Consider the following 27981-nt stretch of genomic DNA (forward strand, 5'->3'; position numbering starts at 1 on the left):
AGTTTACAGCAGCCATCGGCTTACAGCAGCCAAGAATAAGAGTAAGTGGCTTATTCTTACACTTTGGTTGTTAATTAAAGGTGATGCAGTTTGCTGGCTAGTATCAGCTGCTTCCTGGGTGCAGGAAATGTGTTCCTTCTCTTCCTTTCTCCCCCAGCATCATTATTTGGACACTGGTAGCACCCACCACTTAAAAAATAAAATCAGCCCTGATCAAGTGCTGTTGGCAGTGTAACCATCTGTCACACTAACGTACAGAGAGCCCATTTCCCTATTTGTGGTTTGACGAGTCCATCAAGAGCTTGAAATTCGGCCACTGAGTCCCCTTTTCACTACCATGAAGGCCGTGGAAAGGGGGCAGTGTTTTGGAGACTTGATTTGAAGTTAATGGAGGAGTTAGAAAGTAAAGTTAGAATGCTACAGTGTACACTGCTCCCCTGAAATTAGAGCTGTGTGATAAAATCACGTATGACTCCCCCAAGAAAAAGAACTTGAGACCTTAGAAGATCTGAACCGGCAGCTCCTTTTGCTTCAGGCCAGAACATTTCTGAAATTATCACCCTTCACCTGTATGATTTTATCATAAGCATAATGCTTTGGAGATAACTTTACAGCTCTTTTCCCCACACACACACTTTTTCCCCCCTTAACCTACGGACAGAACCCCAGAGGACACCAGTGTTTTTGCTTGGGACCTTTCTAGTAGGGCAACCTCATCAGTCCTTGTTTTTGGTGGCTTTGTTCTTCCCAGCAGAGCCCTACCAGTAAATGAGGCTGTAATCTGATAACTCCAAATGGTAGGGATTTTGTTGAGGGTTGTTGTCTGTGTTCTTTGTATACAGGGTAAGCCATTTGTAGGTTGATCCCCTTTCCTTTCAATTCTTCAGTACTACTGAAAAGTCATGTAACTTCAATCACTTTACTCCAGCGAGAAACTGAAATTTGGAAACATAAAGATAGAACAGAAAGTCATGTAGTCAGAATATCACCAGGTACCATTTTGATTTGATACTTTGTAAGTAGGGAGAGGTTTTTCTGTTTGCTTTCTTTTCAGGGGGTTTTGACACCCCTCCCCTCCTTTTGCTTTTGTCGTCTTGATAGATTCTGCCAGAAAACTGACATCAGAATGTCATTGTTTTTGATTAACCATTTATTTCTGCCATGGCTGCTTAAACTTTGACTATCAAAATAGTATGTTTTGCTTGTTAATTTCTGTGTGCTGCTCTGGGTTGATATGAAACTCTTCTGATTAATAACTGCTCACATACGTACTAGCTAGTACATATTTTATCAGCCTATTTTTCTTTATAATGGAATCTATAGCTTGTGAAGTGAACAACAGAGATAACACCAGGCCAGAGACAGAGCTGGGGAGAAGGAAGGTGATTATTTGATCGTTTAAGCTGACTATTTTCTTTCAGAATTTTGGGATATTCTTGCCATAAAGAAAGCAGTAAGACCAAAGTTGTCAGTTTCTTCTCTCTCTCTCTCTCTCTCTCTCTCTCTCTCTCTCTCTCTCCCTCTCTCTCTCTCTCCCCCCTCCCTCCCTCCCTCCCTCCCTCCCTCCCTCCCTCCCTCCCTCCCTCCTTTTTACTAGGTGTATTTTCTTGATCAAGTGTAAAAGTATACTTCAGGAAATATGCTATTTTCTGATAGCCTGGCAGAGGGAATCTGTTTCTCCGTGTTCCAAACCCCAGCCCCCATTCAGTCTCACAGTGTTTGGACTGATGGTGTTTCCTAGAGGAAATCCCTTCTGAACCCATTTCCTCTATTGCACTTCACTTCTCCACCCTTTCCTAGCAAAAGAGAGCATTGTTCAGTGTCTACGTATGTGTTGATCCTGTTTTGTTCATGTCTTTTATGTGCTACTATTGTTTCTTTTACTATTTTTTGTTTGAAGTCAACTTTTTTCCTCAACCGCTCCATCTTTTTAAACTTTGTCTCCAATCATTTTTCTCTCTCTTCCTGTGAAATTCCAGTCCATTTATTTGTAATGTCTGTATTCAATAGGTATTGAAAAACCTCTGATTCTGGAAAAGTCTCCATATTGTTGGAGGCTGAGGAAGACTTTGGCAGAAAGGCAGGGGCAAGTTGCTACTAGAGAGTTCAATATAGTTTATAATTTGTCTTGTACACTTTAGTGAGCGATACGGAATTTTAGTATATGTGCTGCCGAAGCGAGCACAGCAGTATGGAATTAACCCAGAAAAGCACTGCCCCAAATGATCATTTGATGGGGAGTGGGCTAAGGAAAGGTAAGCAAGGGAAGCTGGGGGAGAGCATCGGAAGAGGTTTTGTAGGATATACACACCATTAGCTCGAGTAGAGTGGATTGGCTTTCCTTTGCACAGTGTAGGTAAACAAGCCTGGGAAACGTCAAGTTTTCATCGACAAGAACATATATAAAAGGAGTGGCAGAGAAGCGACTTGGCCGTATAGCTCTGATTTCCTTGCATTGGTGGGTAATTGCCTTGAAGTGCAAGGTTGGGGCAATTAATGCTCATTGTGATATCATTAACATTAGGCTTTCTCTGCTGAAACGTACATTTCAACCCAGCAAGATTCATTGCTTTTTCAAGATAGGTAAAGCCAGGTTTGTACATTGCATTAGGAGATGGCAATCTGCCAGAAATCGCAGCTACCTCTTGGTCAAGGATGGCTTGTCCTGGAGACTCGGGTCTTTTAAAGAAGGACTCAGATTTTCTTCGTGTTTTCAATCAAAGTTTTAGTGCCAAGAAATACATATTCGAGGCCTCCAACCATAAAATTTGCCTTGTAGAACTAGAAGGAAAAGTTTATCACTAGAAGGAAATGTACTTTCTCCTTTTCCAATTTAGGAAACTGAGGTTGAGAGGTTGTTACCAGTGGCAAAGATGTTGCATAAAAGGCTGTGTGTGACCAAGATGAGTCTTAGTACATTTGTGGCTTGTTCTTTGCTACTTAATTGGCTTTTAGCTGCGGTAGCTCAAACTGCTTTCTAGCTTCTAGTTTCTAGGAGCGTCCTTCCTTTTCTGACTTTTTCCTAGAAGATCCTTGAAAAACTGAAACTGATACCTGCTAGGAAACAAAATTTAGCTTTTCTCTGAGATGTGGCTTGGTTTCTTAATTGGCTTGGTTTACTCCTGATTTGAGGGTGCAGTAATGGTACCTTTTTAAAAATAACACTCTCTCTTAGAGCTGTGTGCTCAGCAATACTTCTCATGAGGCAGGCTGACACTTGAGACATATTTCTGAGTGTTTTCATTCGGAGAACATATCGTGCCTCCCCCCTGCAGGGGTATACAGTACCTCTGGCTCTCAATCTTATCAACCAAACGCCCCCTAAGAGTTAGCATTTTGCTTCCGATAAGCCTGTTTGTCTCTGTGCTCTGTGTAGTAGGAATTACTGGCCACACATTTAGGTAGTAGGTCTCTGGGATTGCTTCTCTGTGACCTGTTCAGACACAACTCCACTTGTCTGAGGAATGCACATCCGGCCGGCCTCTACTGTCCCCAAATTATATGCATACTTCAAACATCGAAGTCAGTCACACACTGCCTCTTAGTTGCTCGTCTGGTGGGTGATGTCATCCCGTCTCTGACGGAAATGCTTCTGCTCTGAAAACACAGGGAGAGGCTCTGGTATTAAGGTCAGCTCTGTTTCGTTCCACATGCCACGGGGAAAACAATTCTGATTTCTGAGCTCTTTACTACCTGAAAATGTCTTTGTTCAGCGATCTCCTCTTTCAAGTCCAACTCATTTCCCTTCTGAAGTTTGCCCTTTTCACACTTTTCAGAATTATAGTGATGGGTTTTTCTCCTCTCCTCCATTTTCTCCTTCCTCGCAATCGTGAGTCTCAGTCTCCAGTGGCTTAGTAGTGGCACATTTATGGAGAGTCACAGTGGTGTTTTGCTGAGTGACTAGAACCAGCCCCTCCAGTATCTCTGTCACCACAAACATTAGTAGGGTGGGGCCAGAGACCAAAATGGAATGCTTCCTTAAGACAACCAGTCCAGGGTTACTCAAGATAAATTTTTTGTGGCATGATGTGATGATTCGGCTTTATATGTTAGCAAGAATGGAGTTGTTTTCACTTCGGCACTTGACTAGTCCGATTCAGCTGTTTTCAAATTATTTTAGTAACAGTAAAGGTTTCCCAGCTTATTTTCCTAATTCAGAGGCTAGGTCTTTTAGATTTTTTTCAAGTCTTGTCATCCTGGAGATACGCTGAAGTGAGGTACCCATTTTATAAGAGAATGTTGATATTCTGAAGGATACGAGAAGTAAACCCCTCCTATGTACTGATGTAGGTTTGTTTCAGGTTGAATAGGCCTCTCCAAGTAATATGTAGGAGAGAGAGTGAGTAGAGGGGTCCGGCTTATTTGTAGCTTGGGATTGTCGGCAGCACTCAAGGCATTTTCTTTTCATCTTTTCCCTTCTAGTCTGTCCCTGCAGCAGCAGCATAAGGGAATTGTAATGAGCTTGAGTTAATGTGTGGTGTGGCGAGTTATGTTGCTCTGTATGTATGGGACTGTTGAGTGGTGGTTTACAGGGGAAAATGGGTTATACAAGCAAAGAGAACACCCATAAAGCCACCTGGGTGTGTGTGTCTTTTCTTTAATTATTAAATTATCTGTGTAATTACTTGTTAATAGAAAATTTTTGTAGGTAAGGAAAAACAGAAATTTAAAGTTGCAAAATCAACCTAACCCCACCATCCAAGACAGTCATATTTTAACATTTTGGTATACGATCTTTTGGACCCCTTGCTACGTGTATGAATACATGTGAATTTAGAGGTGCGTTTTTCAAAAATATTACGTAATTTTTTTACCTTCTCCAACAACTTATTGTGACATCCTATCCATAAATACACATAAAAATTATGGTTATATACTATTCCATTTTATGACTACACCACAATTTATATCACCAATCCCTTGTTCATTTGAGTCTTTCCAATTATAGTATCTATTATAGTTATTATATACAGTGCTGTATATATCTTTGTATATTATAGTTATTATATATAGTGCTGTAAATATCTTTGTATATTCATCTTTGTTCACTTGACTATTTCCTTAGGATAAAGTCCCACTTCTGGGTCAAATTTTACATACTTGTTTTTAAGGCTTTTTGCTACGTATTGCCAAATTGCCTTCCAAAAGTGGAAGATCCTCAAATAAAATGTGTACATATTCTTTTTTTTTCTTTTTCTTAAAGATTAGAAGCCTGCGTGCAAAAGAGTTTTATACCTGAAATGTTTTAGCCAATCTGAAATCACTCTGGAGTGAAATGATTTGGGTTACAAATTTTGTGACTTGGTATTTTTCTACCAGAGGTTTTCCTTCTTTCATTTTTTGGACATTTATCTACAACTGCAAAAAACTCATCTCATATTTCACAGTGTGGTGCTGGGGCTCAGGCCAGATCCTATTCGTAATTTTGAACTTGAGAGTTTTTTAAAAAGCTATGCTTATTCTGCTATAAGCAAGTACAACCCAGAAGTAAGTGATAACTTTCTGTTTTTCCTCATTTAGGTCCCAACTTTCTGTGCTGTGGGGTCAAGCGTGAGAGAGGTAGATCTGATGTGTATCTGTGCTGAAGAAGCATGAGCTCGCATTCATTGGCAGCCAACTCCTCTGCCTCATAACAATTGCAGACCTTGTAGTGTTAGTGCACGGTCTTCTGCTGCGAAGGCTGTGGCTGTCTTGTAAGCACAATGTACTTCAGCTCCCGTTTCCCGCTGCCCTCTCCAAAACAGATGCTATCTTCACACAGAAGGATCTTTTCTCATAGTTCCATGATACACACGAATCAATCAACTACCTTTTGTCTCCCTTGAAATCTTCCCACAGCTTCATTTCCTTTTGTTTCAGTAAATGAGTCTCCACTCTTTTTTTTCCCTCTCTGCTGTACCTCTCGTGCCCTGACTTTCCCATCTTGTAGATGGAGTTTCATAATTCACAGGGATAATAATAATTGCTTGTTTTTATAGAATCCATATAAGTGCTGTACATGACTCATTTAATTCCCATAACAACCCTGTGAGGTACATGGTATTATTTCTCCATTTTCGACACGAGGTAACCGAGGCCTGAGAGTTTTACTAAACTTGTCCAAGGTTACCTGGTTAGTAAATGGTGGACCTCGTATTCACACCTAGGTGTTCTGATTTCAGAGCCCACGTTTCTCCCCACTCTGCTGTCATTGCTTCCTCACTAACCTGAAAGTTTGTGTGTGAACTAACTTGACTTAACAAATTAAATATTTGTTGTTGAGTGGGTATTGACCGAACCAGTAATCCTTGGTGAAGGAGAGAATAGTACAGAAGGAAACTTACCCTTCTGGTTGTATAACAGCTCTCCTAAAAAAGCAACAAAATTCTGAGCTCCTCTGTGCATAACATGTGGAGTCATGGATCATTCTTGGAGAAACTATTTTAGAAGTTAATGTGGATTTATGCCAAGGATTGGTAACTGAGGCTGCAGTCGATTCCAAGATCCCTAAAACAAAACAAAAGCATTTGCCTATCAGATGCCCTCTTTTTGTCCATTGCAGATTCAGTAATCAAGCCTTCTGCTTTTAATCAGAGCAAGTCATGGTCCCACATACACCAAAAGGAAAACTCTCATCTGAGATGAAGGAGCCCTTTTTTTTCCCCTCTGTTGAAATTGTTGATGTCTTATTGCAAAGACAAAAGGTACTTTCCACTGCTAGTGAGGACCTACTGCTAAGTGCCCTTGTGCTTTCTTGTCCCACCTAGACTCTCCTTGACCAGGAAGCTGAAAACAAAAGATGGTTCAGAAAAAAAGAGAGTTAAATTGGGGCTTAGGAATGTGTCCAGTTCTGGCTCTGTTGCCGCCTTTGAGCTCATCCCTTATGCTCTGTGCTTTTATTTATAAAACAGAGGGTTAGACTAAAAATCTCAAAGGCCCTTTCTGAGTGATTTTTTTTTTCATAATATAAATGGTTATTGATTTTTTAGCTTGAAAATGGACCAGCAGCTTCACTTGTGGCTGAAAGAGCTAAGTTTTCAACTTGTTCTACTTAAAAATCAGCTTTCATTAACAGCTATAGATTTCAGCCAGACTGAGCACGCCCTGAGTAGAATGAAAAAAAAAAAAAATTCCCAAAGTGAGTACACCCTTGCTTCTCTAGGTCTTTCACATTTTCTTCTTTCTGCAGAGGGACTAGGCCTCAAAGTCACCGTAGTTGGCTCTGTATCATCTATTGACACACTCATAAATCAGTTACTTGAACTATTATTTTTTCTGCTGCAACCTGTTTGTCATGACTTTATTTTTGTCTTTCCCGTAGAGCAACACTAGCTAGTTGTGTAAATGCTTCTTGGTCCAAGGCCTGTTCGTAAGTAGGTGTCCGTTAGTATAATATAAAAACAATTGCACTGTTAGAACGTCATCCGTGATGCTTGCTTTTGCTAGAGAAAACCTCTCAGAAAGAAGGCAGCTCAGCTGGAGACGCTTGCTTATCTTATCCAGACTTGCTTTCTTTTCTTCTGTGGTATTTTTTCCCCTAAACTTTTCATTATAAAACTTTTCAAACACACACAAAATAGAGATAGTAGCATAATGAACGTCCACATACCCGTCTGCTCGCTTCAACAGCAACATTTGGCCCATCTTGTTGCATATATTCTTCTCCGGGCCGCGGCTGCTGCCGCCGCCACCACCAGAACCACCACCCCTCCCTGGGATGTTTTAAAAGCAAACCCAGTCTTCATGTGATTTCAGCCATAAATACTTCAGAATGTATTTCTACAGTTCAGGACTCTATTTTGGCGGGGAGAGAGAGGGAAGGAATTGAAACAGTACCCACGGTTGCATTGGCACAGCTGCAACATGAACAAATTATTTAATTTCTCCTCTCAAGGACCCTGTGTTGGAAATCTTTTAGCTTATTTTCCAATCAGCACCCAGACAAGTTTCACACATTACATTTGGTGGATGTGTCTCCTAAGTCCTTAATTAAAAATTCCCACACCCTGTAGTGTTGTTTTGAGGGCCAAACAAGATCTGTTTGTAAGCTTTTAAAGGGCCATAAAAATATAAATTGTTTGGTCAGTGGAGAGAAAGAGCCCGCCTAAAAACGTGTCAGCATTTCAGTTTAGTATCGTGGTCAGCATTAAAATGAAATAGGAGAATGTGGAGATGTCCAAGTGATGAAGGAGAAAAGCAGAAATAGTGTGCGTTCCTCCAGGTCAGGAAAATAAAACTCTGTCCAGAGAGCCTAGCGTAGTTCCTGACCTATAACCCATGATCGATACGTAGTTGAATAAATGAAAATGGGGAGGAGCAGAAATAATTCTGCGTTGAACTGCTGCTGAGCTGTGTTAGGATGGAGCCAGTGAGGAGAAGCCGGTCTCAGAGCTTCTCTGTAGCCTGTGTAGCCAAGCTGTCAGCCTCTGTACCCCCACCCTGGGGTAATGTGCTCCCCTTTCTTGTGGCACACACCACGCTTCTAGTGTGGACTGCTGATAACGTGGCCACATTAATAGTCATCCTTCCGAGTTTTGACTTAGACGGGGAAAGGCAGGTCTCACATTTCTCAGGAGAAAGGTTTTTCCCTGAGAAAAGTAAACTGGAACGTTGGAACCCTTTCGCCTATTCAGTTTCCCTATCCAAAAAGAGAATGACAGATGGATCATTGATGTGGATTATAAATGATAACAGGCTTATGAGAGTATTTTTCACAAAGATGCTAGAGAAACTTTCTGTTGATTAATATTCTGCTGATCTGTCTCTCTCCGCTTCTCTCCTCCTTCCTTTCCCTCTGCTCCCCCTCCTTGTTTTTTTCCTTTTCCCCTTTTTCTGTACTTATAGAAGAGAAAGCTTGATTTTGAGGTGATCAGGTACCATGCTGGTGAGACTTCTCGGTAGACAGTTTCTCACTGGCAGAGCTTTGGACCAGTTGGTCAGCCTTTAGCAGACGGTTCCCTGAAATGTCACTCTGCTCTTCATTGGGTTTCGGGACCAAGCTGGATGGTCGGGCAACGTTGGTAAAATTCTTTGGTATTTTTGTCCTCCCTTCCGCTCTTTGGTAGGTTGGAGCTCTGACCTGTGCCCAAGGGGCACAACTTCAGGCGAGGAAGAGAGTGAGTCTTGGGTCCTGATTCTCCTCCTCCCTGTGTTACTTGGTCTGATTATTATCATTAATATTTAAACCCCAGTATCTTTCCGACTGCCTCAGCTGGCACTAATCCCTGCTTTACAGTTGCACATAGCTAAGCAACTGGCACCAAAATTCCACTGATAAGTCCTCCCGCCCTCGTTCTGGGGACTTGACAGGAGTTAGCAGCCCTGGAGCTACGTGTTTGTGTGATAAAACTAGGAGAGGTGGCAACGTAAGAAAGCCCCAGACCCACTCGGCTTTCAGTCACTTACCTGCTTTTTCCCCATTGCTTAACTTTGTACAGTAACTCCTTGCGAACAGACAAGGCTATTTTCTAGGTGACACTGTCAGACGAGGACTGGGTGTTGGCTCTTCTTGGTTCTGCCAGATCCCTTCCACACCTACCCTCCGAGGAAAAAGAGGAAGGGGTCGGCCAGGCACTGACCAAGAAGTCCAGAAGCAGTATTTGTCTTCTCAACTGAAAGCATCCCGATTTCGTCACAATCACTGATGCTAGAGTTGTGTGTGTGCACTTTTGGGGGGTGGGGTGGAGAAGCTGAGGGGGTGGGGAGGGGCCAAGTACTTTGCGATACTAGTCAGAATTGCACGAAGGCGAAGGCCCGGGTAATTGAACTTTACACCCACTGTGGGCCCAACTTTGCTCTCGCGTTAGCAATCACACATGGCAACATATTTGTGTAGCACTTTACAGTCCGCTAAGTACTTTGATTTAGCTGAGCTCATTTAATCTTTGCATAACCTAATACAGCTTCCTCTTTTAATGAAATATCCAGAACAGTTTGCCGGGTGTAACAGGAATTTGAACCCAGGCCTTCTGATTTTTAAATAGCTCAGCATGTTGATTTGCTCTTGGCTACAAGGTTGTAACATATAAAAGGTTTGGCTTTTTGTTGGTGGACACCTCCAATTTTGCAGTAAGTCAGTAGCAGTGTTAATTATAAATCTGAGTCATCCTGGCTTATTTGTTCCTTGGAAGCGTTAGCTTAGGGTTCCAGTCCTGATTTTCCTGGTCTTTCACCAGCTCAAGTCGACCTTATTGACGATGAACCACCCTACACATGGGGTAGATTATTGGGCTCTGCTGTTTGCCCCATTTTCTGGGTCATTTTATTTAGCATTTCTTCCTAACAGCGAGGTGACATTTCCTTGCCTCCTTTTTGGGGAGAGAAATGAAAGCCATCTGTTCCCCATTTTTTGCCACCCTGACTCACCACAAGGAAGGAAATTTTGCTGCTCTGCTTGTTGGTACCAGAAATACTGGGTCTTTGGCCTTTGTACTACGAAGTGCTTTGTACTTCGGCCTTTGTACTGCTAAAGACTGTCACAGCCATTCCTCTGAGCCCAGTTAGATTCCGGAATTCTCGGGGCACTTGAACATTCCCCTTAAACAATCATAATTAGGGATTTACCTGATTGTCCTTAATCCTATGTGTCTGTGTTGCTGCCTCACCATTAATCCTGACATGTGGATGGGAACTGGGGTCTTCTACTCAGGTATTAACTTACAGGATTGAAGATGCATCCCGTTTGGACTCCCTTTTTTACTTTTCTTTGATATGGATGTTCTTTATTCCCTTTGAATTCTTTAGACCTAGATTGAAGTGATATATCAGTCAGATAGAGGCCAACATTCTCCAATGTGAAAAGGGAAGGAAGGTCTGTCGTCATGTGTCTCCAACGTGGTAATGGATGACAATGGGGACGGCAAACCCTTAAGAATTGACTTCACCTGTCAGAGCAGATTGTTCTATAGAGATGGTCTTTTAGTCACTTTCTACACATACTTATTCTTGAAGTCTTTCCTAAGTTTAAATGGATAAAAGTCATAAATAATAATTATGAGACTTAACTACACACTTACCTTACACATCTGCACTGGTTGAATATTTAGTAAGTAAAACTTAACATTAGTAAGTAAATGCCAATGCCTTCCTGTCAGTTTGCAGCAGAAATCAAGACGAGGCTATAGGGACGCAGAGTCCCTTTCTGCTGCACTGAATGCCTTTTCATTATTTTGACGTTGCATTTTCTCCTCCTCAGCCTCCTCGTCTCCACAGATCAACTCTTTACCTTTTTTCTGAAATAATAGAGGAATGAAAGCTCCGTAATACGCTCCAAAAGTTCTTAGCCTTTCAGTTCTAGAGGAAAAATGAATCAAAACCCAGTGTCTTGGGGATGTCTTACGCTTGTTCTCGTTCAGCCGTGGGATCAGTGCGATCCTCTGACTGATGTTAGACGTGTTCAGAACAGATATATTTCCCAGAACAAACATGAGGAATGGAGTAAGAAAAGGGACTAGAACAGAATGGAATGTGCGTTAGGGCTCTGTGGGCACGAAGGAGGGAGAGGAAGGACATTTAAAAATCTCTCCAGAAGGATCTGGTATGACAGAGCAGCAGGCAGGAAGCTCATGGTCACGTCTAGTTGGACTCAGACCCTGATTCTTTCAGTGTGTGTGGTGGAGACTGTGTGTGTGTGTGTGTGTGTGTGTGAGAGAGAGAGAGAGAGAGAGAGAGAGAGAACACACTTATGATTGTGTTTTGTTTATTTTTGAACAGCATCTGGAGTCAAGAGATCCACGACATCTGAGGTAAGTTGCATATTGATATGACGACTCTAAAACTTTAATTCTGGGATAGCTCTTTACGACCTTTGTTTTCCCCCACTTGGGTCTTGGGAGCGCGACAGGGTTCTTACATCTCTTTGGTAAGCTAGAAATCACACAGCTCTCCTGTTGCAGTTTGGTATGGATGTTAACACGAGCTCATTTATTGAGCATTTTGTAATGTAGCTAATGCAATGTGCCAAAGAGTAAATAATGTACCTGAGTGCCCTTTGAGGGAACCCTTAATCTAATCCTGTAAACAGCTCCTATGAGGGAAGAGCTGCTGTTGTTAGCCATGTTCTACACATGAAGGAAGTGAGGGTAGAGCTTCCATAGCTTGCTCAAGGTCACACAGTTAAGTGGGATTAATGAGCGGGGGACTGAAACCCAGGCAGTGCAACACTAAAGCCCACTCACATGTTTTGCTCTTACTGCCGCCTGGTTGCGTAGCTCCCGGGAATTGGAATAACTTCTTTTAACCATACAGAAGCTATTCACTTCCAAAGTTTTTCTTTTCTGTGCAAAATTGTTTCCATTTGCTTAACTTTCTTCCCACAGAGTATTTTCCAACCCTCTGCTTCCTTCTTGCCTCTCTCCTGGGTTTTGTGATGGGGGCAGGAACTCAGAATGCAGGCCCTTTTTGCCTGAGATTCTAGGCTTTTCTCTGAGAACATCTTCCAGGATCTGTGAGGATATATCCTGGGGTTTTTCTGGCACTGAGGGCCTTAGCGAGAAGAGTAGAGCTTGCCGCTCAGGCCCTAAGATCACGACATCCTCCTTCCACTTGTGTTTTTGCCTTCTGGCTTACTGACTGACTTAATGGGTGTTGATGTCATGACGAGGAGAGGACCTGTCTGTCGTGCTGGCATCTTGGCCGTGGGGAAGAGCCCTGCAGGCTCTGCTCTCCTGGTGTTACTCCCTCCTTATTTCAGGGGCTGTCCTGTGAGTGGGAAGCAAAGCCATACCATGTTCTCAGGAATGTCTTCGAGGCTCTGAGGCCCCTATCTCAGGGCGGTCGTCTTACTGCCTCAGTCTTTTAATTCCTGGGTTCGCACACTTTCATTTGCCAGTGGCTGGGTCATTTCTGCTGGTGCTTTCCATTTGAACAATTCGTGTTCAGACTGGGTTGAAGGTTAGAGGGGTAGTAATTTCTGAAAGGAAGCTGGTGAAAAAAGAAGGGATCTCTGGAACTCTACTTCTAACCTGTCTCGCTTTTGTGAACTGAGGTTTATCCTTTTTTTCTGCGGCTATTTCTTACTTCTCTTGTTCCTACTTCCCTTTAATGATACTCATTGTCACTTTCTATGTCATCTTTCTGAGGATCCAATATGAAATATGTGTCCCATGGAGTTTTTTTCTATGTCCTTTCAGCCAGTTAATTTCACTGGGAAGCAGCCCTATAGCCGTGTGTTTGGGCCCCATGGGGTGGGTCTTCTGAAGATTTTGAAAATGTTCATAACCTAAAAAAAAGGGTGTGTTGGTTTGATGTACCATCATGGTAGCTGTTTGGTTTATTGTGTGGGGATTATATACTAATCTTGGCTCTTCTTTTTAGGTGTCTTATGCCTCTGGCATGCCCATTAAGAAAATAGGCCACCGAAGTGTTGATTCCTCAGGAGAGACAACATATAAGAAGGTATGTCTGGGTGGAACCCTTTTATCTTACTTCAGGACGGGATAATAATTCTGTCCCCTTGATATTCTCCATATTCTGTCCCATTTCTTGCTATCCTAAGCGTTTGCACGATATCTATCATACAACTTGGACTTCAGACTACACAAAGGGTGAAGTGAATTTTCTCCCATTTGTATGTGTGTGTGCAGATGAGAATGTGCTTAATGGACAAATCTGGTATTGGATACTGTTTATTTCACGGAGCTGGAGAAATTGGGTTTTCCTGTTACATATAAACATGTAACAAGGCCCCAGGCCATTCTTCCCTCGCTACAGGGAACCAGGTCTCTTGAAGTCTTTCTTCCAGTGCCTGGTTGTACATAAAATCAAGGCCAGACCCCACCCAGCCTGGTAATACAGCAGGTTGAATGTTTTTCTTTCTGTGTGTTTGTGTGTGTGTGTGTGTGTGTGTGTGTGTTTTGATAGATTGTAGTTTCAGCAAGTGACTAGGGCCTAGAACACCTGCTTTTTGAGCTTTTAAATGAGTTGGAAAGATAGTAGTAATAGCCAAGAACAGAAAATTGAACTGGTGAAGAGACAACAGGAGAACAGCATGTTGGGGTGGTCCTGATTCTTCAGTTCTGGACTAATTTGGAAATGCTCAGGCTTCCCAAGGGCCAGTGTACAGAGCACACATAAATTTTTTTGTGTCTGTTCTCTGCCTATATTGCATTGTCCCCAGTAATGGAGGTGGCCTGACTCCTTCTCAGTCAGGGACCTGACTTCCCGGCAATGTGCTTTGAATGTCAATTCAACAGACATTTATTGAGCTCTTTTTATGTGCTGAACATTGAGACAAAAAGATGAGTTTCTAGTCTAATTGGAGAGGCAGACGCTTTAAAGAAAAATACTAGTTATAAGTTTAATGCCCAATGAGGACTAAGTAGAAATATAATAACTGGTGAGGGTTAATAACTGATGAGGGAAATCATTTAGAACAAAACTGTCCAATAGAACTTTCTACAGAGATCGAAGTGCTATATCTGTGTTACTCAAGATGGCGGCCACGAGTCATACTTGAATGTGGCTAGTAAGACTGAAGTGAATTGACTGAAGAACTTTTAATTGAATTTTAATCAACTTGAAGTGAAACAGCCATTGTGGCCGGTGGCCACTGGATGGACAGCACAGATCTGAGTGATGCGATATTTTTCTGTGATATTTTTCCATGGGATTCGAAGGCTGGATTGTAAGACGGGGGCTCATGCATTTGTGTTTTGACCACAGTATGATCATTTTAAGTCTAAGTACTTCTTTAAGCAATTGAGGCTTTTCAGGCTTTCTTCTTCAGTTAGGAGGGTTATTTCGTTGTTTTTGTTTCTTTTTCGTTCCACTGTATTGTCCTTAGGACACCAGTCAGGCGCTGAGAGGACTGAAGCTTATAGCCGGGTAGTCAAGTCAATCAGAATATCTGTTAATTTTAGTTACATTCTCTGTCAGATGAATGAAATGTTAGGAGGGTCCCAGATACTCTGGGGAAAGGAACTGTTGGCGTGAGACCTACCATTGTTCTCTCAATACAATGTATCTTCCAAATGTAGGTGTGGGTAGCAGGGAACACCTTGGCTTGCTGGGGCCGGCTAGGACAGTCCCACCTTTGCTGCTCTGTATCTTTGCGTCCTTCCATTCTTTGCCAGGCTAAACTGCAATGGAAAGCATGGGAACGGGAAACTGGATTGCCTCAGTTTAGTCTGACCTTCGACTAGAAGGGCATTTGCTTTCGAGTACTCCTGGCTCTTCCCTCCTGAGCTTTTATTGCTGTGATCAGATTTAATACTAGAAACTTCCCTCTCGTTTTTGTTTTGTTTTCAGACAACCTCATCAGCCTTGAAAGGTGCCATCCAGTTAGGCATTACGCACACCGTGGGGAGCCTGAGCACCAAACCAGAGCGGGACGTCCTCATGCAAGACTTCTACGTGGTGGAGAGTATCTTCTTCCCCAGGTACAGACGCTCGTGTCCAGGCTCGGCCTGGAAGGGGGGCTTTTTCATGCGAACCTCGACAGTTGTCGGGCTTCAGGTCCAGTCCTTAGCCTGATCTTACTCAGGGTGATGTGGACTCTAGAATTTGGGGAGCAGACGCTATCCTTGGATGCCTCTGTGAGCCTCTGGCCTGTGCAGGTAGCCCTAAAAAACAATTCCATGCACTTGATAAGAGGCAGTGTTATTCCCTGTGCCCATGTTTTAATCCCAATGTTGTGCCCCTGACCCCCACTAAGTAACTGACTCATCTGACCCCTCTGGTCCTCTCAGGGGGATGTATTGACCTGCCTCTGGGTGAGTGTTAAGTGTCTTCCCAGCGTGGGTAAGTTCTGGCTTCTATTTGACCCCACAGTGAAGGGAGCAACCTGACCCCTGCCCATCACTACAATGACTTTCGGTTCAAGACCTACGCACCTGTTGCCTTCCGCTACTTTCGGGAGTTATTTGGTATCCGGCCTGATGATTACTTGGTAAGCTTCCGGTTCTCATGACCCTGTGACTCTAGTATCAGAGGGATCCTCCCGAAGGAAGCCCCTCTCTCTCCGTAGCCTGGCTCTGGTTTTTCTTTAGAACAGAATTGCATCTGTAGTTGGTTTCTGCATGGGCAGCCCCTGGTATTTCTGAATTTCTCGCTCTTCTCTCCGGGCCGCAGTACTCCCTCTGCAGTGAGCCGCTGATTGAGCTCTGCAACTCGGGGGCCAGTGGCTCCCTCTTCTACGTATCCAGTGACGACGAATTCATCATCAAAACGGTCCAGCATAAAGAGGCGGAGTTTCTGCAGAAGCTGCTTCCAGGATACTACATGGTGAGGAGAAGGGAAGCTGGCCGCCTGGGCTCCCCGCTGCTCTCCAGGGCAGAGCTGGGGAGGCGGTCTTCCGTGGGCAGCGGCAGCGCCTGTCTGCGGAATCGAGTTCATCTTTGTGCTTTTTGCCCATCTCTTTGCCTGTCTGTGGCTAACGGGGGTTTTATTCACCTGTCCTATTTTAAGGGAGTTTTGTTCACCTGTCCTTAGCCTGTCTTTCCCAAAGGCAAGATTCAGTGAAAATTTTGATTTCTGTTCTTAGTGCAGCTCCTAGAGTGGAAGATGAGGTTGGTTACTTCTCTCGATAGTACTCTGTCCACTTTTACTCTGACCGATTGCTTTTGCAGGTTCTGGAGAAGTTAGGGAGCTTTCCTTGGCCTCCCATCACAGCCAGGAATACACTAAGCCAAGGGCTAAGGGGTCCAACTTTTTCAGCACCGGCTCCCCTTAAACCTCTCCGGAGGAATATATCATCATGCCTGTAGTATCCTGCCTGGTTACTGTATTGGAGGGTCTGTGGCTCGGGGTGCTGGCGATGCCCTCGTGAGGCGCACTGGGAAATTGTAAACAAATACGGTGTGGGCTTACGGGCAGACCAGCCGTACCTGAAGCCCAGGTTACGGACGTGGAAGGTAGGTGGCAACGTTTGCCCTTGAGTTTCCCTGAACATCAGCTGACTTGCTCTCCTACTTCTTCATTTTCGTGCCCTCAGAACCTCAACCAGAACCCGCGGACTCTGCTGCCTAAGTTCTACGGGCTGTACTGCGTGCAGGCGGGCGGCAAGAACATCCGCATCGTGGTCATGAACAACCTCCTGCCGCGCTCGGTGAAGATGCACATCAAATACGACCTCAAGGGCTCCACCTACAAACGGCGGGCTTCCCAGAAGGAGCGAGAGAAGCCTCTGCCCACCCTGAAGGACCTGGACTTCTTACAGGACATCCCCGACGGCCTCTTCCTGGACGCCGACATGTACAACGCTCTGTGTAAGACCCTGCAGCGCGACTGTCTGGTGAGTGTCACGTTTCCTCCCCTCCCTCAGCCACTGAAGCAGCTGGGTGGTTCTTAGGCCTCAAACCTGTGGAAGATGGGCGCTGTTCCTTCGTGCCATATGCCCCAGACTTCAGGTAAAATAATGTTTACATTGGGGCATTGCTACACCTTTGCGTGTTTACTTCCTCCCTGTTTATCCTCCCGCACCTGGCTGTTTGTCCTTCTCTGCCTGCCCTGGGCCTCATGGTCCTACATTGTTCTTACAGTCATACCAGCAGCGTCGTTCCTCAGGGCTTGGTCCTACCTGCGAAATCCGAGTTAGTATCTTGGAAGCGGGCGCTGTTGAAGAAAATCACACAATTGTGTGTTTGGGCATCTCTACCGATGTCTGATGTCCAACGCCCCCCGGCCCTCAGTGCCGTCGTCAGTCCAGTTCCTGTTTCTCAGAGATTTCAGATGATGGGCGCTCCATTCAAACCTTTTCTTTTTTTAGTTAAAAAAAAAACCCACTAAATTTATTGGGGTAACATTAATAACATTATGTAAATTTCATATTATACAACTTTATAATATGACATCTGTACACTATTATGTGCTCACCACCCAAGTCTCATCTCCTTCCCTCACGGTGAATCTGACCCCCTTTACCCTCTCTGTCCTCCCCCACGCCACCTACCCCTCTGATAACCACCATTCTATTGTCTGGATCTGAGTTTTTGTTTGTTTCTTTTATGTTTATTTTGTCAAACCTTTTTTTTTTTTGACTCTCATCCCCCAGCCTTGTTTCTCAACAAACCATATCAGCTTTCTGTTCCGTGACACCCGTCTATTCGTTCCTGACCCCATCACCAATTTATAAACATGTCTGACCCCAACCATCCTTAATCTCCTTTCTTTCCGACTTGGTGGCTTACCCTAGCTCAGTCCCTTTTGTCCTCTAGATCCATTTCCTTTTCTTTAGGATCCTGCTTCCTACCATGTTTCCCAGAAAATAAGACCTAGCCGGACCATCAGCTCTAATGCATCTTTTGGAGCAAAAATTGACATAAGACCCGGTCTTATTTTAATATAACATAAGACTGGGTCTTTATAATATGATGTGATGTGATATGATATAAACCGTGTCTTACATTAATTTTTGCATTAGAGCTGATGGTCCGGCTAGGTCTTATTTTCGGGGTAACATGGTAACTTGCTTCCTTTCCCTGCTCTGGCTTCAGCCTTTACTGCTTTCTTTCTACATACAAACAAGCTTACTTCTCTCTTAAGGTTAGGAGGATTTTTTTTCAGTGCTTCCATCTCTCCTTTGCCTTTCTCTTCCTATTCCTGCCTCAGCCCACTATGCCTGGCTTCTGCTTGCACCATTTCAGTTAAACCACTTTCCAGTGACTACCCAGAGGCCACATAGGCCGCCTCAGTCCTTCCTTGAATTTTCTGAAACGTTTGGCAGTTGACTAGTTCCACTTGACATACATTCTTTTGGTTTTTGAGACACCTTTCCCTATTGATTTTTCTACATCTTTGATTGTTTTTTTCTCAAACTACTTTTGTAGGCTCGTCTTCCTCTGTTCAGTCCGTAGTGTCCACCCTTGCCCTTCTTCACTTACTCTGCCTCTACTCCAGAATTATAGCGATTTCACTTTGGTTCCTTCGGTTGTAAGGACTGGTGACATAGTGGAGCAGAAGGTTTTTCCCAAACTGTACAGAAGAATCAGTCATGTGTGCTCTTCATCCCTTTCTTCACCCACGTACTGAAGCGGCTGAGCTGCCGCACCAGAGTGAGCTTCTGGAGCTGTGGGAATAAACCCTTTGCCCCTGTTCTGGGGTGGAGAGAGGGTCGGGAACTACAGGATTCCATCCCTGCTCCTTGCTGTGACATTAGACCTGTCCTTGTCCTGCCTTTGCCGACTTCTTGCATTTGCCACACTGTCCTTTGCATTCTGTGTTCTCGGGATACCAGATTGTACCTCCCTGCACAGACGGTGCTGGTGCAGGCCTCCAGCCTGGCGCTGTTCCTTCCTTCCTTACGCACTTGGCCTTATTTTCTCTCCAGTTCATCCTTCACGAACCTATGTGTGTGTCACCCTCTAGCCTCCATACTGCTGCTCAGTCGTGGAAGCACTGCCATTGTTGCACATAGTGGACTGTGTTGTATTTATTTTTACATTTGTTTCTCTTCCTAAATTATAATATCCTTGAGGGCAGAAACTCTCTTAAGTATCTCTGTGTCCCCAAAAGCACATGCTAGGGATCCAGTACAGACTGAACTGAATTGACACTGGCCATATAAGGTCCTGCCACAGATCTGCTGTCACGAAACATACTTTTACAGAACCTCCTCGGGGATTCTTCACAGCACAAATATGCATTATTCTTCCCTTGAGAACGTAATGCTCTTTTCACGAAGAGAGAAAAGGAAAGAACAAGGAGGGTCTTACGAGCTAGGCAGTGGCCTAATTTGTGTTCCTCAAAGGAAAGAAAGCTAAGGGGACGTAGATGAAGGGCGACCAGAGGAGGCTGATAGGCTCTTCTCCAAGGAGTGGGCGGGACAAGGGGGATTCTGTGGTCAGCCCTGGAGGTTCGCTCTCAAGAAGAATTGGGTCAGGAAAGCTGTGAGATCCTGGAAACAATCCTCCTGCCTGCCAAGGCTCAGAGCCTGGTTTTCCTTCCATCAGGTGCTACAGAGCTTCAAGATAATGGACTACAGCCTCCTGATGTCCATCCATAACATAGATCACGCACAGCGAGAGCCTGCAAGCAGCGAGACTTGGTACTCGGCTGACACGCGCAGACCGGCCCCCCAGAAGGCCCTCTACTCCACAGCCATGGAATCCATCCAGGGCGAGGCCCGGCGAGGTGGCACCATGGAGACCCATGACCAGTGAGTGGGCTCGGGCACCAGGAAGCAGAGCGTTGGCTGGCAGCTCTCGTGAGGAAGGGACCAGCTTCTGGGAGCAGTAGCCTAGATTCAGAACTGTAGAGTGAGCTCTCATAAGGACGCAAAAGGGAAGGACGTCAAAGTGGGCATTCGTGCTGCAGCTGGGCAGGAGGGCTGGGCAGAATGAAGACTTTGTCTGAAGTTCATGTAGAGTCTTAGACACTGCCTGCAAATTGTATTAGAGTTTCATCAAAACAATTTATTACAGGCCTCCCTATGGAAGGCATCTTTCTTACCCAGGGAGCGTAGTTACGGAAGGACCACAGAGGCCCTCGAGGCGGTGTCCTTTTTAAGCTGTCTTTTCGTATGACTCAGGAAGCCTGTCTGCTTGAGCGTAAATGTAAACGTGAAAGTACTGAGGGAGTTCAGAGTTCATGGGCGGCATTCCCAGCAGTGCCGAGGAGGGGTGATTGGAGCTTCTCTGGGGTGGAATTGCGGGAGGAGAGGCAGGCACGTGTGCTTTGTAGAGGAAGCGGGTATGACACGCATGGCAGAGGGTTCCTGGCGCTGGAGCGAGCTCTCACTCTTGCCCAGTGTTTGGAAGACGGGACGGTTACACTGAGGTCTCAGCTCCATGTCCTGGGTTGGCTCGAGCGTGGGGGAGCCGTCCCCGCCAGCCGCAGGTGTCCTCACCGTGTGCTGTCTCCCCAGCATGGGCGGCATACCTGCGCGGAACAGTAAAGGGGAGAGGCTGCTGCTGTACGTCGGCATCATCGACATTCTGCAGTCGTACAGGTGAGTGGGCAGCGTGCGGACCGCAGCAGGGCCGAGTGCACGCCGGGAGCCGAGTGCTCTCAGAAGGCTCCTCACCGCCTTCTCCCTGCAGCAGGAGCAGTGGCTGCAGTGGGCTGCTTACCTCACTGGCTTTCAAACGGTGGATTGTTTCCTTGCTCTTGCCTGGCTGCTGGCTTTTCCCAGCACCCCCAAACATAGCCTGTACCTCTGGAGAGCTGTCAGTCCTCAGAAGCAGCAGGGTAGCACACACCGTGTGTGTGGCGCTGAGAAACCTGAGATGAGTCATACTCCACATCGGGGTACAGCTGGAAACGTGTTCCCCTTTTCCGTGGAGGAAAAACAAGGGGGTCACTGTTCTGGGAGCTGAGAGGCAGGGAGTGGTGGCGAGGGTGGAGCCGGGGATGGAGGCGCCATGCCTGCACCCGTGAGGTGTCGCGCTCCGTAAGGACACGATATCCTGGTTCACTGGGTCAGTGTTGGCCTCCAGCTGTAAGTCCCCTTCCAGGCTCGCCCATCTGTTCCTCCTGCTCTCCTTTGACAGTAGATGTTCTTGTCCCTCACTTGCCAGGGGCATGTTCACTACCTTTTCTCTCTGGGGGACAGTGGACCCCCTAGAAACACCTTTGGTCTCCATGCTGAGCTGGCACTGCCCTCTGTCCTCTGGAAAGCCGGTCTTAACAGTGGGAGTGCTTCCGCGGCCGCTCTCCTTTTAAGTCTTTCTAGTACCATTTCCTCTTTAACTCCTAAAATAAAAACTGGAAGGTTATTCACCGGAAAACTGTGTGACTGCGTGATGCACATTTTTCTTGGCAGGTTTGTGAAGAAGCTGGAACACTCTTGGAAAGCTCTGGTGCACGATGGGGTGAGTAGCTGCCAGCTCGGGGTTCCCCCCTGCCTCCCTGACTTCTGAAGTGCACTCTCAGTGTCTGTCATTTCGTTCACGGGCTCTGCCCCTGCTGGGCCTCAGCCCTTGGCCTCGAGGCCCTCTTGCCGGGCCTCCCGTCTTGACGTGCCGCCGTCTCTCGTGCTCTGCAGGACACGGTGTCGGTGCACCGGCCCGGCTTCTACGCGGAACGGTTCCAGCGCTTCATGTGCAACACAGTGTTCAAGAAGGTCCCCTGTAAGTGGCTTCTGCCAGGTGGCCCCCGGTGGCTCCTTTGCGCCCGGAGATGGGGGGCAGGGCACCTCTGTCCAGAGGCCTCTCCTGCTCTGTCCACGTCCCGTGACAGCTGCTGTCCGTCCTTATGTCAGTCTCTGTCTGTCCCAGTCGTTTCCGAGTTGCTGCTTTCCCCTGGCTCTCCCTACGTGTGTCATTGAGGTGAGGGGTATTTCTGGGAAATTGGCGGGATTGCAACAAATGTGTAGTAGTGGGTGTAGGAGCTGAGCTGCAGGCTGAGCTAGGCAGAGCAGACTTCTCTGGACAGGGACCAGCAAGGGTATCACGTGTTCTGTTTTCCGGTTACGTCTCCAGTGCCCAGGAGTTCTCAGACCAGGACCAAATGGCTGGAGAAGCACTTACTGATTTCTGCTTAGCAGCTGTGCTTGGTGTCTTCCCTCAGCTTTCTTGGTTGGGAAGCGCCAGTGTTCTTCTTTCCAAACCTTCCATGCTGCTGCCCTGGGTACACTGCAGCTCCTGCTTCCCGTGTCCTCCTCCCAGCCTCCCTCAGGGAGGCGCACAGCCCCAGGCGTGCCACCCAGTCTTAAGAAACATGGGAAAGTCCTTCGGAGTCTTTTCAGAGTGATAGAGGGACAGTGTGAAGTATTGTCACAGTGCTGTGTGCATGCGTACTGCGAGGACAGAGAGCGCAGGGGTCGTCTGTGTCAGGCTGACTGAGGGAGCAGCAAGTTACGGAAGAGAGATCATGGCCCTGGGGGAAGCAGGCCACTGAGATGGCGTGTAGGTGGGGGCCAGGTGTGTGTCTCCTTGCCTCTGGCTGCTCTGCTTCTTCCAAACTGAAGGGAACTGAGATGCCCCTTCCTCTGCAGAGCAGCTTGTAGAGCCCGTCTTTGTGGACGTTAACCCTCCTTCCTGCTTTGCAGAAAAACAGCTTTGGGTTTGTGTGGGGGACGCTAGCAATCTGTATCTGTGTCTTGGTGATGGTTTCCGAGGTGAGTGCTAAGTAGGCTCTCTCTCTCCCTTTTGAAGTGAAGCCCTCTCCTTCCAAAAAGTTTCGATCTGGCTCATCTTTCTCTCGGCGAGGAGCCCCCAGCGGCAACTCCTGCATTACTTACCAGCCATCGGTCTCTGGGGAATACAAGGCACAAGTGACAACAAAGGCGGAAGTGGAGCCAGGTCAGAGCCAGGGCTGGGGTCCCCATGTGAATGGGCGCTCTCCTCCCTTCCTTCTGAGTCCTCATCTGCCTAGAACCTCTGCTTCCCAGTCCTGTCAGGAAAAGCCAAGTTGCTACATATTTTTCACTATATTCCCCCTACCCCACTTTCTCTTCTTTGTTATTTATTGATTTTCTTCCCCTTTCTTTTTTCCAGGCGTCCACTTGGGTCGTCCTGATGTTTTACCTCAGACTCCACCTTTGGAGAAAATCAGTGAGGTCTCGGCTATTCCTGACCCCTATTTCTCACCTGTAGTGGGAGAGACTTTGCAAATGCTCTCTACAAGGTTGGTTCCTTGGCTCTTTCTGCATGTAATCTTCTCATCTCTCTCTTCAGGTCCTTGGGAACCTCTGTAACTCTGTTTTTCCCCAGAGATTATTGTTTGTCTTTGGCTCTTCACTAGATTTTTTCAGGTTCCCCTTCCTTAGAACTCATCTTCAGTGGTTTAGAAAAGTGTGTCAACGTCTCTGCTTCCCCCAGGAAGCCTTTGTGTGTAGACTTTTCTGGTATTCAGTCAAAATACCCCAACTAACCCTTCACCTCCTGGTGAGTTAGTAGGTGCGAGTTCCCAGCTTAGGATTTAAGGCTGGAGAGATTTCCTGGGCAGTGAAGACAATGAACAGTCAGTCTTTCAAAAGAAGCCAGTGGAAAGATTGTGACATGATTTTGTTACCTGGTGTGTTAACCTAGTACATCATCATAAATAATCCCCATACTTAGTGGCTTAAAGTAATATACGTCATGGTTTCTGTGGGTCAGGAATCCGGGTGCAGCTCAGCCGGGCCCTGTGGCTAACGGGCTCTCAGAAGGTGGAGGTCAGGCTGTTGGCCAGGGCTACGGTCTCATCTGCTCAGCTGAGAGTCTTCATTTCTGAGCTCACTTGTGTGGCAGGACTCGGCTCCTTGTGGGTTGCTGGCCTGAGAGCCCCGGCTGGTGGCTGGGGCCCCCTCAGTTCTTTGCCACGTGGGCATCTCCATAGGGCAGCTCAGTCAGCTGGCTTCCCTCAGTGAACAGGCAGGCGGGGAGCGTGCACCTAAGCTGAAACCAGTCTTTGTCACCTCATCTCAGAATTGACATCTTGCCACCTGTACTGCATTCTGTTCACTGAATTGAGCCCACACTCAAGAGGAACGCTTTGGTTACACGGGTGCGAAGCAGGGCTCGTTGGGCGCCATCTTAGACGTCGCCTAGCGCAGTCCACCCTCTGGGCCCCAGTGATCCACACCCCTTCATGTGCAGGAAACGTGCATTCCCTCCTGTGTCCTCCAAAGGTTGGATCCCATCACAACATCAGCTCACAGTCCAGCATTTTGTCATCTAAATTAGCCCCAGGTTTGGGTGAGCCTCCCAGGTATTTTTCCTTGAATGCCATTCCTCTCAGTCTGTGGACCTGTGAGACTAAAGAGACAAGCTGTCTTCTCACCATACACCCAGCAGACAGTGGTGTACAGACATCAGGTAGCCACTGTACACAGTCCCGCACGAAACGGGGAGATGGAGGCACAGAGGAATCACTGAGCCATAGCGACCCAGAGTAGAGCAAATGTTTGGGGTTTGTTTGATCGGGCCTCAGCATGGGAATAATGCTTCAGGGCTCTTGGCTCTCCCCTTCGGACTCTTGGTGTGCAGCTGAGTATTCTCAGCCTGCTTATATTACTGCCAGTAGATTTTGTGGGGCGTCTAGTGGTCTTTCATTTTGCACTGTTTCTGTTCCTTTCAGTCCAAGCTGGTAATGTTTCTGCTGATAGAATACTTTCAAAGATTTTGTGGACTTCCTATGAATCTCATTGGGATTTATTCCATTACACGAAAGCCACACCCACAAATACCTTCTTGATAAGCCCTCTGCTTCTGCTTCCGTAGAGACCCTGTTGTTGAGAGGATCTGTGAGACATACCCTTAATCTTTTTAAATATTTTGAATGGCCTTTTATTTGTTTCCTGACTGAACAGTGCTCTTAAGCACCAACTTTGATTTTTCTGAGGCCTTAAAACAATGTTTTACAATCATACCCTTGGCTTCATCTTTAGACCACATTTTCCTGGCATTGCCCTGGATTTTATACTCTCTTAGAAGCCGTTGCTTAATTTTAACGTGTTTGCTATGTGGAGAGGCTCAGAATTTTCAAAACCATCAAATCCTGGCTTCTTTTTGTTTAATGGTCCTTCCCTTGATTTATGATTTTTCTCTCATACTTTACTAGCAGCATTAAGAAACCAGGCAGCTCTCTCAGGACTTGCCTTGGAAACCCAGTTTATTAGGCACATACGCTACTTTCCACACAACTGCAGGTGACATTGTTGCTGAACTTGGTTCCGGTACATGACAAGGATCCCCGTTCCTTCAATTTCTAATAAGATTTTTTTTCCTCACTTTCCTTTCAGTCCTCACAGGCAACCCCCTTCAAGTCCAAAATTCTACAGTATATTCAGGGGACTTTTAAAACTTTTCACTAAAACTCTCCTCAAGGTCCACTTCCCTCTTCCAAAGCCACTTCCGCATTTTAGATTTTTATTGCAGCAGCACTTCATTTCCAAGGACAAAAATCTATATTATCTGTTGTTGGGTGACACTTACCCCAAACTTAGCAACTGAAAACAACAAATTTATCATCTCGTATTTTATGTAGCTTAAGAATCTGTCACCCCAATAAATTTAATTTAAAAAAAAAAAATAAAAAAAAATAAATAAATAAATAAACATGCTAAACATAAAAAAAAAAAAAAAAAAAAAAAAAAAGAATCTAGGTGTGGCTGAGCTGGAGGTCTCGGGAGGCTGCAGCCGGGGCAGTGGTCTCACCTGAAGGCTCGCCGGGAGGGTCAGCTTCCAGGCCCGCGTATGTGGTTGTTGTCAGGATTCACCAACCTTCCTTGCAGGCTGTTGGACCCAGGGCTCAGTCCCCTGCTGGCTGTTGGCCAGTGGTACTCCCACAGTTCCTTGTCACACGGTCCTCTCCATAAGGCAGCTTACAGCATGACAGCTGGCTTCCCTCAGAGCAAACAAGTGAGAGAGCATGTGCCCACGAGGAAGCTGTACACCGTTTGTAACCTGATCTCAGAATTGACATCCTATCGCCTGCACCGTATTCTGCTCACTAGAAAGTCACAATAGCCAGCCCTCACCCAAGAGGAGAGAATTACACAGTGGCGTGAATATCAGGCAGCAGTGGCCCTTGGGTGCCTGCCATACCTTGAGATTGAAGGCAGAAGAGGAGGGTATTAGGAAATATTTTATGGTGTTCAGGAAACTAAATAGTTAATTAAAACAATGTGCTTCTAAGTCTAGCAGCTTCTTAGCCTCTTCTTGCTGAATCCTGAATTGATTCTGAAGTGAAATACAGAGAAGCAATGTGCTATTTGACTTGAGAGACCTTTCTCTTTTTTATCTTCTAATTCATTTCTCTACCTCCATTTTTTTCTGTTAGTTCAACCCTCTTGGAAAAGCTTGAAATTGAAGAGTCAGAGTTCAACCATGTGAGTGGCGGGGGTGTGGGGGCGGGGGGTGCTATAAGGTATAAAGAGGCGGCACTGATGGGCTGGCGTGAGGTGTTAGTTGGCGAGGTGAGAGGGACTGGCTGCCTTCCAAGCCTGGCTTTTTTAAATTCTGTGTTTGGTACCTTGTACCGTGTGTCCCCGAAAATAAGACCTAGCCGGACCATCAGCTCTAATGCGTCTTTTGGAGCAAAAATTAATATAAGACCCGGTCTTATATTACAGTAAAATAAGACCAGGTCTTACATTAATTTTTGCTCCAAAAGATGCATTAGAGCTGATGGCCCGGCTAGGTCTTATTTTCGGGGAAACGCGGTACTTGGAAGTTGAGGCGAAAACAGAAGGACACCTCTTAACTCTGCCTGCCAGAGGGAAATGAACTTGACTTCCTTTCGTACCTCCTTGTTTCCTACTCGTCATCCTTAACTTTATACTCTGTCTCTTCCCAGTGAGCAGAAGCCCTCGGAAGACCTGGAACAAGATTCTGCCGTCTCTCTGACCCCAGGATGTCAGCCCTCGCCACAGCAATGCTGACACTGCTTCTTGGTCATCAGACCAGGATGTGATGGAGGCTTGGGGAGCTGGCCCTCTCCTTCCTGAAGACGAGCATCTCCTCCTTCCCTGTCCGCATGCATGGGCATTGGTGCCTCGGGCAGCCTCGGACAGCAGCGTCCCCTCCCTCCGGAGTTGGGTGGCACGAGTTTTCAGTGGGCCAGCCTTGGCGTCCACAGTGAATTTTCAACCCCCATTCTTCCTGCTGGAAGTGGGGTGGCTGGATTTGGTGGTTTTCTTCCCCCTCATCTACCTTTCACCGGGAGCTGGATTCTTAATTTCCTCAGGACAGACTGGCTGGCACATCCCCACCGTCGCTCAGCCCCCCGTAACCTTTGTAACGGTTTTTGGGGAAGTGAGGATGTTTAACCATCTCCCAACCTTCTTTTTTTCCTTAAAAAGGGGGGGGGGGAATAGCACACAGCACACAGTTTTCAGCCAGGTTCAGATTAAAACTCTCCATGTTGGGGAGAGGCCTAGTCATAGGGTTCCCTCAGAAGCGCCCTGCTGTTTGAGAAACCAGTGTGGCGGTCGCTCGGCCTGGAGCAGCTCCTCTAACTCCTCTCTCAATGAATTTCTTAAGGCTGAAGGAATGGAGAGAGTGGGGCATCGCCAACCTTCACCCCTTTTGTTAAAACAGTGGGGCAGTCATAGGGCTAGGAGGTGAGGGCCCTTCCTGGCAGGACCCTCCTCACTGCCAGCCTGTGCCCACTCTTCCTGTTTTGCCATTTGAAATGTATTCT

General features: G+C 46.1%; 1 protein-coding gene across 6 annotated transcripts in view; it reads left to right on the plus strand.

The window, feature by feature from the left end:
• The window catches only part of PIP5K1A (phosphatidylinositol-4-phosphate 5-kinase type 1 alpha), a 31620-nt gene extending 3973 nt beyond the window's left edge, over positions 1–27647 (plus strand). For 2 of the 6 annotated variants that reach the window (XM_019739954.3, XM_074318567.2), the window contains exons 2-15: positions 11692–11723; positions 13294–13374; positions 15226–15356; positions 15748–15865; positions 16048–16200; positions 16910–17209; positions 19866–20071; positions 20780–20863; positions 21677–21725; positions 21899–21983; positions 23010–23156; positions 23352–23481; positions 26620–26668; positions 27136–27647. In XM_019739954.3, the coding sequence (XP_019595513.2) occupies positions 11692–11723; positions 13294–13374; positions 15226–15356; positions 15748–15865; positions 16048–16200; positions 16910–17209; positions 19866–20071; positions 20780–20863; positions 21677–21725; positions 21899–21983; positions 23010–23156; positions 23352–23481; positions 26620–26668; positions 27136–27138 (1568 nt within the window). In that variant the 3' untranslated portion in view covers positions 27139–27647. Of the gene's footprint in view, positions 1–5520; positions 5560–11691; positions 11724–13293; positions 13375–15225; positions 15357–15747; positions 15866–16047; positions 16201–16909; positions 17210–19865; positions 20072–20779; positions 20864–21676; positions 21726–21898; positions 21984–23009; positions 23157–23351; positions 23482–26619; positions 26669–27135 lie in introns of all 6 variants that reach the window. The other 4 variants (XR_012491603.2, XM_019739953.3, XM_088799605.1 and 1 more) reach the window with 4 other exon arrangements.
• The last annotated feature ends 334 nt before the right edge of the window (positions 27648–27981 follow it).

The sequence above is a fragment of the Rhinolophus sinicus genome, chromosome 7 (genome assembly GCF_057876585.1).
Source record: "Rhinolophus sinicus isolate RSI-liver-muscle chromosome 7, RSI-T2T, whole genome shotgun sequence".
NCBI classification, from domain to species: Eukaryota; Metazoa; Chordata; class Mammalia; order Chiroptera; family Rhinolophidae; genus Rhinolophus; species Rhinolophus sinicus.